The sequence below is a fragment of the Ischnura elegans genome, chromosome 2 (assembly GCF_921293095.1).
Source record: "Ischnura elegans chromosome 2, ioIscEleg1.1, whole genome shotgun sequence".
Classification (NCBI taxonomy): Eukaryota; Metazoa; Arthropoda; class Insecta; order Odonata; family Coenagrionidae; genus Ischnura; species Ischnura elegans.
Window position 1 is genome coordinate 45,945,572 of NC_060247.1, and position 13,237 is coordinate 45,958,808.

Below are 13,237 nucleotides of genomic sequence, written 5' to 3' on the forward strand. Positions count from 1 at the left end.
AGCACATGGCAGGGAGGGTGTACAGGTACGTTCACAGCAGCCTGCCTTGCGTACCGGGTGTATAGGTACGTTCACAGAAGATAAGAGATTTAATTGCAAAATTGCAAAACATATTAATGGAAAATGTTATAATTCCGATGGTGAAAAAATATCACGCTAAAGAATGCTTAGCTTCGCGAGTGATCAGTTAGCAGATAACGAAATAAAGAGAGCGTCTGCGTTTTTCCTTCTAATATTTTTCTATTTGACGATAATATTCCCATTAATTATTCTCACTTATGACGCACAACAATGATCAATTTGATTGTCTTCAGTTCTAATCATAATGGTAATATTTTATGCATAATGGATTTTTATTCAAACCCGGGAAAAATATTTTACCTGAAATTGCCACATGAAAGACCTAAATTTATATTCATAAATATCACAGAGGTTGTGAGCAGTTGCGTAATATGCCGTAAAATACCAATAGAGACCTATGCGGTCATTCCCGCGATAAAATATTTTTTTCGTTATATTTAAATGCCTTACAATTTTTGTTGCTAATGAGTATTCTTCTTTTAAAGAAATAATAAGAGCTAAAAAACATACTTTGGTCAGTTCAATGCTAAATGAAGTTCAAGTGTCACATTTTAGAATGGTATTACAATGTATTTTAGGGCATAGTTAGGTTTTCAAACTATTTTTTGTGCTCGACAACATGGCTCTTACTTAGTCCAGTAATGCTTGGCCACTCAGGAAGCAAAATGGCTGCTGTGGAACAGGACTCATGAAGTCGTTGGTATAAACGCCAAGAGAGCAAGAAATGGTAGCTGAGAACACTTGCAGATGAAATCATGAATTGATCTCTGAATTGATAGTGTTTTTAGGGCGCCTTTTCCATGTCCGTCGGTAACACGTCGATATCATTGACTCATGAAGTTGTTGATATGGACGGCGAGAGAATAAGGAATGGCAGTTGAGATCACGCGTTGATCTCAGAAATGATGATTTATTGAGTGCCTGTTTTCTCTGTCCGTCTATAACACGTGGGACTATCAATGGCCCAATTCGACAAGCGGAATTGGTAAAATGAGAGGGAATTGCAAGGCAGATTGCGCGATAAATTTGAACTTAGCTATACCGTTACGGACCAATAGCGGTAAATCAACAATGAGGTTTTGAGTATTTATTTTCTGCAATAGATCATAAAGTTTGCTCTCCTCTATATAAGGCTGCTCACCAAGTTGTTGGCCTGCAGATATCACTCCATGAGCCATCCAAAGGTAAGCCAACATAGTTTCTGTCTTTTTGATACACTTCGGTTCCTTTTACGATCTATTAAGTAAATGAAGTTAGATTACTGGTGTTATATTTATCTCTTCAATAGACATTTATGTTCCCAAGTGATTATCCACCCATCAAGAAAAGTCACGATGCAATAGCCCAGACTTTAGATCTAGCTTCATTTATGTTTTACCGATAACATTAGAGTGATAATTATTTTTATTCAATAAAATTAAAAATAATATTTTTTTTATTAATTATGACAACAAGGACAGCCATACCATTCCATTCATTTTAAAGCGAATTTTATATCATTCACTCCAAACTGTTACTTAAAAGGCTCGCTATCACCCGGAAGATGTCAGCTTTTTTAAAATATTAAATGTTATGGTTAATGCCCTTGGTTTACTGGTGTGATTCATTGCACGAATGAAACAATAAACACAGAGAAACATTTAGGTCCTGGATGGTGTTATTTATGGGCCGGAGTACTTGTTTGAGAAAAGACAAAGTGGATCAGAAACACTAAAATATTTCGATACATTTAAACATAGCATAAAGCAATCATTTAAGAGACAACCATTATCAGTTAAAATCGAATGGAGACCATCCATTTTTGCGTAAAGTTTGTCTCACAGCTTTAATGTGAATGCTATATTACTCACTCCTGTGAGCACCTAGTAATTTTCAAAGATTTACCACAATGATACTAAACCAGTGGTACTTCATTCCAGCGTTTATGGTATTGGAAAGTATTTTACTTCGATTTTTATTTACTCTCAACCATTTCAGGTAAACATATACAAAGAAGCAAAAATGAAAAACAGCCATGCCTTGTCACTATGTCTTATGATGATGATATGTTGCTTCGGAAGATGCTGTGGACAGAGATTCAGCTTTGGTGCTTGCCCCACTGTAGCAGTAAAAGATATCAACATTGGACATCCTGGGGTAAGTAGCTATTTAAAGTCAAAATTATTGAGCAACTAAGACGGAAAATAATGCATCTTATTATCCTCGTAATGTTTGAAGAGTACACATTGCTACCTCCATAACTTCATTGGAAAACACATTATCGCAAGAAATCAAATACATTACGAGTTCAAAATATATTATACCTTATACAGAGCTACTAGGTCATGTTAGACCGTTGATGTACACGTTTATTTCAATTTAAACTATTACTAACTTACATGTAATCATAAATCAATCATCACTAAAAGATTATCAATCATGTCCTAACTATACTAAAATGAAAATTAACTATGATGAAGCTTGTTAATGATTCTGATCTTAATACCCTCTTTTCAATCCCCTAAAAAACTTTAACACGCTACATTAGTTATCCTGAAACGATGTTAAAATGCTGAAGTAACATATTTACCTTACAGCAAAAGCGAACTGCAGTATTGGTTTGATAAATTAATATTCTATTATATTTAACAAGGGAGATAGTTTTAAGTGATCAGTAATTTTCGTGGCTGGTATCTACACCATTAGCCACTTGTGGACTGTTAATTGAAAAATTCACATTCCTGTTCAAATCCAAGATAATTCCGAAATTTTCACCTTTTTTATAGCTCCTAGGACCATGGGTAGAATGGGCTCGCACTCCAAACCTGAAAGAACATAACTGGAAGTGTGTTTCTTATACATTCTTTTCCATCCCCGCTGACCATAGGCTGCTGGTAACCTTACGAGGCCATAATAAGATGTAAGTAATCTTTATTTTTTAACTTTACACAGGTACTATAGGATTTACACATTAACAAGGATCTACACAGGTACTATAAAAAAATACAGTATGAGAAGCGTAATTGCGATTTGATAATGAGGGATAAAAAATGATTGATTGATAATTGGCCAAACCGTAGAGAAATGGAAGAGTAAGTTATCCAAATATTCATTTTCTTCCAAAATTCGCGAAAATACTATACATACGGCAATGGATAATTATTTCTACTAAGATAGTTCTTTAACAGCTGTCAAATAGATGGAAAGGAAACGCATAAAAGGGTACCAAAAATTCCATAATCCTGAAACAAAATTATACTTGCTTTTAAAAATGCATGAATCGGTAAAACATGTAGCAAATAAATACAAGTCACTCGAATAAATGAAACTGGGTCTTAAAATTCGAAATGGATCAAATTCTATTACAATATCAGCACACTTATGATGCAGCAATATCTACCAATTTCCCAATCAGAGATCCATAGATTTTCCCCACGAGGCATAGTTGCTTATTCTTCTAGGTTTACGAAAAAAATATCGTAAATGCCATGAAATTGCCATGCAATGAATAGCGCACAGTACCTCTTTCCTGGCCATGAAAAACACCACAAAATTACACAGATGAGATAATTTCACCTATCTGATCACCTGGAATAAATTACGATTGCTCTTAAGAAGAGGTTCAACTCTTCAAATACCCTTATGAGTGACCCTGTTAAAGGCCATTCCTGCAAGAAAATCCGCGGTTTTTCCCAATAATACGAGGGTGGTTTGAAAAGTTCTCGGAATGGAATAGATTGTAGGTTACTACATTTGGTCCAACGATATTCTAGTGCCTTGATCCCATCTAGAAAATGAGATTTCTCTAGGCCTGCAAAATAGATGTCAACTCCGGCTATCAGTTCTTTATTTGAAGTCAATCATTTTATTCACCAGGTCCACCATCAAAAAATTTTCAATTTTGGGAAGATATGGAAGTCTAACGGAGGCACATCAGGTGAATAAAGCGGAAGTGGCAACAATTAATACCAAAGTTCGTGTTATTTTGCCACGGCGACAGCACATGTTTGCAGGCGCGCATTGTATTGATGAAAGATGAATTTCTTCCTTGCTAAATCTGGCTTTTTTTCGCGTGTATTTTGTCGCGATTAGTCCAAGAGGTTAGCATAGTATCCTCTAGTAATTGTTTGCCAAGTGGAGGACAATCTATAACCAGAATCCTCTTCACATCCCAGAACACTAATTCCATGACCTTTCCAGTCGAAAGAATTGTCTTTACTTTCTTTGGTGGCGGATAATCATCATGTTTCCATAGCTTTGGCTATGTTTTTGTCTCTGGGACCCAATTTTCATCTTTGGTCACAAACTGGTGCAAAAACAACTTGTTCATTTTCCCTAAACGGGTCAAACATTGTTCCGATGTGACCATTCTCATGCGTTTTTGATCCAGCGTCAAGAGCCGCGGCACTAATCTTGCATATAATTTTTTAATTTCTAATTTTTCAGTTAAAATATAATATAACCTTTTATATGACATCTGGCACGTAAGAGCAATTTCATCCACATTCCATCGGCGATCCTCCATTACCATTTTGTGCACTTTTGCAATGATTTCTGGAGTAGTGACACTTCTTGGCCGACCTTTGCGCAGACCATCATCTAAGCTCTTCCGACCAAATTTATATTCTTTTCTCCTCTTGGCAACAGTTGACTATGAAGGAGTAGAGTCCCCCAGTGTATTCTGGAAATCGGCATGAATGTTCTTTGCTTTTTATTACAAATTTTTACAAAGTACTTAATCACTGCACGAATCTCGAATTTTCCATCTTCGCAAATCACTATACGGGAACAACAAAAAGGCCATGTCACCGCCACAGTTCCTTTCCACAAGCATTGACGTGGCAATGCCACGTCGTGGCATATGTTTACTGAGAACGGTCCTATGGATATAACGTGAAAATTTCGTTGCGCTAGCGCTGACGACTCGTGGTGATACCGAGAACTTTTCAAACCAACCTCGTACATTGCATCAAGAAGTCGCGGTGCTTGCAGGTACTGTATCTATAATCAATGTCCTTAAAATCCCTTCCTGTTTTAAGCATTTCAATTTCAGATTTCAAAAAACCCGTGGTCCATTACTGAAAAAAATCATTCCCTGAAAAACACTTTTCTCGTCTATCGCATGGAGCTTTTTCTTTCCCTTTTTCTACAGAGAAAGGTGACTTGTCCCATTTTTTCACATCGCGCGGAAAATAACTTTTACATACCTATTTGCTAACATGCTCTCATTGAATTCATCTCTTGATCTCATCTATCAATTTATTTTAAATACTCATTAACTGTCAGAGCAAAAGCGATGAATTGATTGTGTTATGAATGTATTGGAACGGGAAAATGCTTCATCGATTTAATAGTTTCAAAAAATTTTACAGCCGAAATTCAATCGGACATTTATTCTTTTTATAGATCAAGATCCACCATTTCAACCATAGGAAACGCAAATCTTGCTGGAACCGTGGATACAGCAAATAACAATGCCTTTAGGGGCACGTTGAGCATCAATTTCTACAACAGCAACTACTGTGAGTATGTCATTTCATGGCAAAAATATTCTTCTAGCCATAAGGAAAAATACTTGACTTTGAAATTGAGGAACAAATTATTCATTTATTCTATGCTTTTTTCGTTGAGACTTTTAGTCGGGGTTCTAGATTAAAAGAATTTGTTTTGCTTCTCATGCAAATGGGTTTTTAGAGTATTTCAGACGCTGCACAGTGGGCGGAAATCGAAAAAAGCTTGACAAAACTAATATCTCCGTTATTATTCAACGTAGATCCACGATTTTTTCGATTTTTAATTATTTTTACCTCCTTAATCCGATTCTAATATTATTTTTGCTCTAGAACAATCAGGGGCCTCTCTAAAATAAAATGGCAGAAACAGTAAAAATTCCCTAATTTTAATATTGAAAGCGCTGCATGTTAGATGCTTATTATATTCATACAAGTACTATCACTGACTTAGGAACTTTGATACATAACCCTAAATAACTTAACCGTAATGTATCGATACATCATAGAATGTATAGATGCGTGGTATCTATGTAATATTAAGGATATGGATTTTACCAATGTATTCCACGGATATTAATGCAAGTTTTTTTCGATCATTTTCATTAGAAGTTAAAACCATATTTCTGTTTCTGAAATGAATGACTAATGAAATGGAAATAATGCATACCTGAGTAAATACAGTTATAGGTCTTCGTTACCTGAATCAATCTCGTCTCCATCTGACTCTGCGTTCTCGTCAATCAGAAGGAGGTTCCTAGCTCCCTTGCGTACCTTCACATTTCCGTGATTCGAATCGATTGATGAGGATACTATTGCGTCCGAAGATAGAAGAAGTCTTAGAAAAATAAAATTTTGCACTGGAAAATTTTCTGGAGTGCTGCTCTTTGAACCTCCTAATATCCTTGTGCCTCGATTCAAGGGCCTCCTTCGACAATTGTCCAATGGGTAGCACTGCTGCGTTTACAATACACGCTCCATGTATTAGAATCTTATGCACAGTTGGGGGTATATAATACCATTCAGAGTGCTCCACATAAAGGGCGGCAGTGGAAGAGCAATACTCGCGGAAACGATCTTCATCAATTAGAAGTCGCTAATTTCCCAAAAAATCCTTTTCTCTGCATCTCCCCCAATATTAAATTTTTTAATAGAAATTTGAATGCCAATAGTTTTTTCGACTCTACCGTCTACACCATTCCTTGGCACATAGCATCGTGCAGTTCTTTTCGAGTCACTTTCCTCCTCTTCATTTTCTCCCCTGTCGGAGATAAAAGCTTCTAAATCTACAAGCCATAAAAAATTGCTACATTTTCTAACGTTGCCTTATCGATATAAAATATTTCTACAACTAGTGGTGTTAATCATACCTGTGACCGATTAATGTATTCCCTCCGTCGTGTACGACCTCTCTGTATTAGAGTAAATTCGACAACCGGTAACCAATCGATGGGCTCACCTAGGAGAACTCCTCTGTCAGTATTCACTGTGGCTAAAAGACGTCGATGTTTCAACACTCACCAGCTAAGTTAGACTGACCGTATGAGTAAAACTGAGGAAGCAAGACATTATCTAAGACAATAGAAAGTGTGGATTTTTGGGAAAACCGCCCGGTAAATCGCCAGCTAACTCGTTCACTAGCGTGTTCCAGAGAAGCGATCTTTTGGAGAGCATTAACCGATGCACGTGCGCTGCGGTGGTAAAACAAATAGCGGCGAGTTTCAAAGAAACAACCTAGCCCCAAACACCAAATTCAAGAGCCCCACATTTTGAAGGAACAATAAGCTGGAGTAGTCAAGAGGTGTTACTTAGAGAACTACTAGTAGTGGAAGCGGATAACCGCCCCAAGGAACAATTGCGGTCTGTCGGTCGTGTGCACTGACCGCGCCTGCTTCGATTCTTTCCCTCTCCTCAAGGTCGGAGGGATTTCTAGTTTGAAGGGACCTAAAGTGCGGGAAATTCCCTGTACATATGTATGTGAGAATAAGTACGAATAAGGGAAAAAAGCACTCTGCCGACGTATGGTCACACGTCCTCATAGGGCTCATGGGTGACCGGCGGCAGCGGCGAATTTTCTACTTTCTATGTGCAACAAGAGAGTACGAAATTTTTTTGGACAAAATATTGCCTTTACTTTTAGATTTCACATCTTTCCTAATAATTGGGGTAAAAATAATAGTGGTGGAACCATTATTTGCTTTAAACTGGAGCAAAAACCAAATCAGGGTAATCCGCGGCCGGGCCGGGCGGCAGCGTTGACTTTTTATACATATCCCATCAACAAGCAAGGTAGCAAGTTGGAGCAAGATTTTTCTTTTGGATCATATAGTAAAGATTCAGGTCTTTATTTCCATATGAATTTTAAGATCGAGTCTCGTCGCCTAAAGTTTTTTTCCACTTTATGTCAAAAATAGTCCAAAAACAATGCACTTTTGAATGTTTAATTATTATATGAAAAATTGATAAAAATAAATAAACTATCCCGTGTATTTCTTAAGAAAGGTATACTATTTTACAAAATATGCGTTGAAATTTATGGAAAACCATATTAACGGCTCAATGGCGAAAGTAAATACTCGATTTTTGCAGAAATTCAGAATTGACATTTTTTATAATTTTTTCTCGTCTTTAACGGATTCTAATGATTTAATGGGCGAACCAAATATTGAAATAGCCATAGTTCCTTAATCCTTGGACATTATTCTATCGGACTGTACCATTTTTGTTTACCAAAAAATAGTGAAAATTTAGGGTATTGTCACACTTTTTTCGATTTCCGCCCACTGTGCGCTGGCGCAGTAGAGGATTAGTCTCCAAAAAAGGTACAGCTGGATTTTAAATTCAACGGTACCAAAAGCAGCTTGAAATAAATAATTAAAAAATTTAATGAAGGTGAAAACATGGAATAATTACCGGACAGCGAACGGAATATACTCTTTATGAATGTAACGATTATCGGTTCTCTGCCAGCCCGGCAAGATGGAAATCAGGATTCTCATTTGTTTATCTACTGAGTATCCAAGCTCTACGAGGCTACATTGATAATAATCTAACAATTTAGAGGGATAAGTAAATACTAATTAGTACCATATCAAGCCCTCCGATATATTTATTACAGTTTTTATGAGAAACCAGCCGGTGGTTTACGCAGTTGTAGGAAGGGATGCCCCAGCAGCTGCGGAATGGATAACCCTTTACGCATGCAAAACATTTGGCTTCGGAAGGCTAGGTGAGTTCTTTCAAGTAATTATACTTATAAGAATTAAATTAAGAACCATTTGATAACTATTACATGGTATGTAATAGTTATCAAATGGTATAAATGGTCATAAATGAATGCTGTGAAGCATTAATGTCTAAGCATTTATGTTCGCGTAAGAGATTTAGTTTTAATGAACTCTTTCAAATATTTAAAATTATTAAATGAGTGTATCTATTGTTACAGTGTTTAACGCCTTTAAAACAATGCACGAAAATGAGTAGTTTTTCGTGCTGTCTAAAGAATGTAGATGGGGCAATATAAATAGAAAATTATATCAATTTTTTCCACTACTTTACAGAGTACGCCATCATACTCACAGCTTCAAGATCTCCACCAATAAATGGACTGAATGCCGCACTCAACGCTGTCACTGGAACTGGTTTGCCAATATCTGTCATCAAGAAAACTGATCAACTAGGTTGCTGACATATTCATTATGCTATAAATTTAGTCTTTCAAACACATATTTACCAAAGATAGGTTATAAAATTCGTTTTGCTTCTTCATTGAGCTTTCAAATATCCAAATGAGTGGAATTTAAATTTGTAGTGTGTTAATGCATGCATGAATGCATGCATGAAACAACAACTAATTCAACGTAAGTTGCAGAGTTGGACTCTAAAATCAGATTCTTTTCTGAGATGGCTTCCTAATTTGATGAAATGTAATATCCGAATACGAGTATACCTTTTAATTATTCTGGGTTCATTTAATCTTCCAGGGCATTTTTTTCAAGCTCCGATGGGCCATGAACATAAGACGAAATGATTGATTAAAAATTATTTCATAGCTAAATATTGAGCACACTTGTGTTGTCCTTTTGATATAATTGGCTCGGCGATTGAGGATTCGATCGTACCTGTGCACTAGCTTCACAGTACCTTCTTTATCGGATGCTGCCGCCAATGACTTCCAATGAATTTTGCCTTTGCCCTGAAGCTCATCGCCCGTTTGAAAACGCTTTCCTCGTAACCACATCTTTATTTCAGCGTAAAGATGGAAGTCACAGGGCACTAGGTCGACATTGCATGGCGGGTGATCGTAAATATCCCATCAAAATTGCTCAGGGAACAGTTGGGCTACATCAGGGCTGAGATGACGGGCGTAGTCATGTATCACTAGACTTTCAGAAGTCAGCATCTTCTTTTGTTTTGAATAGGCATGGGCGTAATGTTTCACAGTGAGCAGCTTAATTAACGCTGTCACCCGCGGCATGAAACAAAACACGGTAGCATAACCTGTTCGATTGCTGAAAGGATTTCCTGAATTTTCTTTGCTTGCCCGGCGATTTTTGGTGCATCGATAGTAGCAATTTTTGCTGTGATTCATGAGTGCCGTATTTTATCCGTCTCATCCGTAGCCACAGTGCATTAAAAATTTCTCTTTTATTGTCATGAAGGTCAAGACATGTCAATTCTGAAGCCATTCGGCGATTTTTCTTGCTGTCGTTCCCCAGTGCACACATTGCGGGAGAATCAGTTGAGGTAGTGTAGCGAATGAGATTGCCACTGACTTTAAACTAACAACTTACGATCACAAATGAATTTAGCGTGTTGTACAGAAGACGCGCAGTTTCGCTACCCGCGCAATATCCGCCTGTCACTTGAATGGTGTTTTTGCTGAGCTATCGGAGGTTGAAATAAAACAGCCCTGAAAACCAGAAAAATTGTTCGAACAATATTAGATATAAGGCAATTATGGAAATGTTTGGAAGTTGATTAATAAAAATGAAATATATTATTTTCTAACTTCAACTGTGCTAAAATTTGAATGACGCCATATATATTATTAATAAGGTTCTCTATGATGAATCTTTTTTCCACGTACGGAAAAAGTGCAATTTGTGACGGTTTCCGATGGATGGCATAATAATCTTCGACCTTAAACCGCCAATTTTTTCAATAACATGGAATCCGTTGTACCTTATTCGGAATGACCCAAAATTATATAAGATAAAGAGTTACTTCCTGAAATCTTTATATTGCCATTAATCTCAAATTTTTCCCCCAAATTCCAAAGCCTCCCTAGCCTTTTGAATTTTTGTCCTTCTTTTGAGTCTGTTTCTTGCTAAAAGGCATTCATTACCCCAACTCCTCTTCCTCCATGCACACGAAAATATTCCAATCCAATGAACCTGTTCTTCCCCGATCACTGCGTTTCATTCTGTTGCTCGCATATCGCTTTGCAGGCATGCAGTACTATCTCTAAACAACCCAAATAGTTTTTTGATTTATGTCTCCACAATTCGTTGGTTTATACGAAGTAGGAGGATCGGCAGAAAAACTAATGTTCAAGTAATAGATAAGGTTCATTTAGAAAGAAAATTATTGGGCAAACTTTTAAAGTAAGAAAATGAAAGAATATCGGATACCTACCGTACATGAAAGATAACTTTATACTAAATACTATGGAAGGAATAATTCAAGGAAGAAGACAAAGACAACGAGCAAGAACTTCGTACCTCTAATTGTAGGCGATGGACATGGAAATACCACGAATGAACAATGATATGAAGACGAAATGACAAAATAAATTGCTGGAAGTATTGATTTCACCTACAAGGATAACATTTAGTCCAAAGAAAGAAATAAAAAACTATAATTAATAGTAGAGGGCGTAACTTTGAGGACATCATTTATCGTACGAATTGAAGAATCACGCATGAATAATGACATGAAAACGAAATGAAAAAAAAATAAAATAAAGTTGAAATCAATAGCCAACGAGAACTAGGCGGAATTTAAATACGATATCTTAATATGCACTATAGTACAACTGATACTACTGTTTTATTAACATACTAGGCTATGGCGGTCTAGCCAGGTCGGCTGGCCGGCAATCGGCGTAGGCCCCGAGCATATGAGGGGGTGCCCACAAATCTCGCGTTTTGCGTGAAGCGTGTATGGAAGGTGCTATAAAAATGACTCAGATTACTTGGACCAAAGTTTTTCCTCTACTATCTAATTCTACGTTTTCATTATTTGCTTTATTTACAACATATTCAGTATAAAAAGAGTGCACAAAAATAAATAAACTAAAGGTATCAGAAGATAGAAGAGAACCTGATGGATTTTTGAAAAGGTTATTCGAAACGGTAATTTTTAGAAGTTCTTTTTACATTCCAGTGCCGTTTAAGGGAACACATGCATTAAAAAGATAATACAATCGTAATACGTTATTGAATTTTATAAGCCGTGGAATTCTCACTTTTCATAGTATTCATTCTTACAAAATTGCAAAATTTTATTAACTTTATCAAGTGTTTAATAGCCAGTATGTGGTCAAAATGCAATTCCGGGTAATCAATTTCATAAAATTTTCTAGGGGAGGACCCCTGCATCCCCCAATAAGGGGGGCTCCATCATACGCCCTAGCCAAGGGCCCCCTTTTACTCCACAACACCCCGATCCTAGGTCCTTTTCAAGTAAATTCTGAAGCGAGCACGTAGAAAACATTACCGGAAATGATTAAACCAATTAATGTATTATCCAACTAATGCGTGTGGTGAAATCAATTTATTAATTTATCAACACTTGGCTTTAAGTTAGCCTTTCGTCTTCTTTGCCAATAGATATGATCTGCAAACCAGGATCAGTGAATATCTAACCGTAGGCATAGATATCCAAAGGAATGATCGATGGATTCTTCTCATTATAGAATAATCCTCCAATTCCGTTGGCAAATCAAGTCAGGGTTTCACTAGTAGTGGACCCCGTTGTCTCCGTGGCAGCGCGGGTTTGTCCCTATCACCTTCTTTCCATTCCTATCCTCTCACTAGAGGCGTCGCGTCGTCGTCGGGCTCTCATCACGGCGGCGCACAGTGGGCTAGAATCGATTAAAGCTGGCCAAAACCTAAAAATCGATTTTTCTCGAGCTAGGAAGTTACAACTTCGCACACTTATTTTCAAATAAATTGTGCATAACTTTCCAGATTATTTTTTCCTGTACCTTCACGTAACATGATATTTGAGGCCAAAGTTGCACAAATTTAGCGAAAAATGACCGAACGAAAAACGATTTGTGAAAAATGCTAACTTTATCCTCGTGCGGTGGTTTCATGGATAGTTTAATTGACAAAACTGTTATACGATCATAATAAACACTCCTTAAACTTCCAATTGGAGGGTATTAAAAGATTTTGCTTCATGATTAATTAAAGATATATGACAAAATGGCGGAGCCTTTATTCAGCCGATTTTTTACATAAACGTAGAGAACAAAATACTCCGCAAGCGCGCCCTGGGTTCTCGTTCCACCTGTCGGAATAGGTCAAAAATTAAATAACTCATGGCGAAAAATAAAAATGATAGTCATCCGACACGATAGCCAAAATTTTCTAGTGTTAATCTAAGATTACATTTTTTGGTGTCCGACTCATGATAGGTTATATTATGATTTGTTCATT

General features: G+C 36.9%; 1 protein-coding gene across 1 annotated transcript; it reads left to right on the forward strand.

The window, feature by feature from the left end:
- The first annotated feature begins 1,247 nt into the window (after window positions 1-1,247).
- Window positions 1,248-10,586, forward strand: LOC124174048. Its single transcript, XM_046553183.1, has 6 exons — window positions 1,248-1,265; window positions 2,059-2,217; window positions 2,847-2,980; window positions 5,467-5,582; window positions 8,689-8,799; window positions 9,131-10,586. The coding sequence occupies exons 1-6, from the start codon at window positions 1,251-1,253 to the stop codon at window positions 9,256-9,258; spliced, it is 663 nt and encodes a 220-aa protein (XP_046409139.1). The 5' UTR covers window positions 1,248-1,250; the 3' UTR covers window positions 9,259-10,586.
- Window positions 10,587-13,237: the final 2,651 nt, after the last annotated feature.

Excerpts from the sequence above, each read along its gene's own strand:
- LOC124174048 (XM_046553183.1), top strand. Across the intron at positions 2,218-2,846 it reads TCAACATTGGACATCCTGGG|CTCCTAGGACCATGGGTAGA; the intron begins GTAAGTAGCTAT and ends CCTTTTTTATAG. Across the intron at positions 5,583-8,688 it reads TTTCTACAACAGCAACTACT|TTTTTATGAGAAACCAGCCG; the intron begins GTGAGTATGTCA and ends TATTTATTACAG.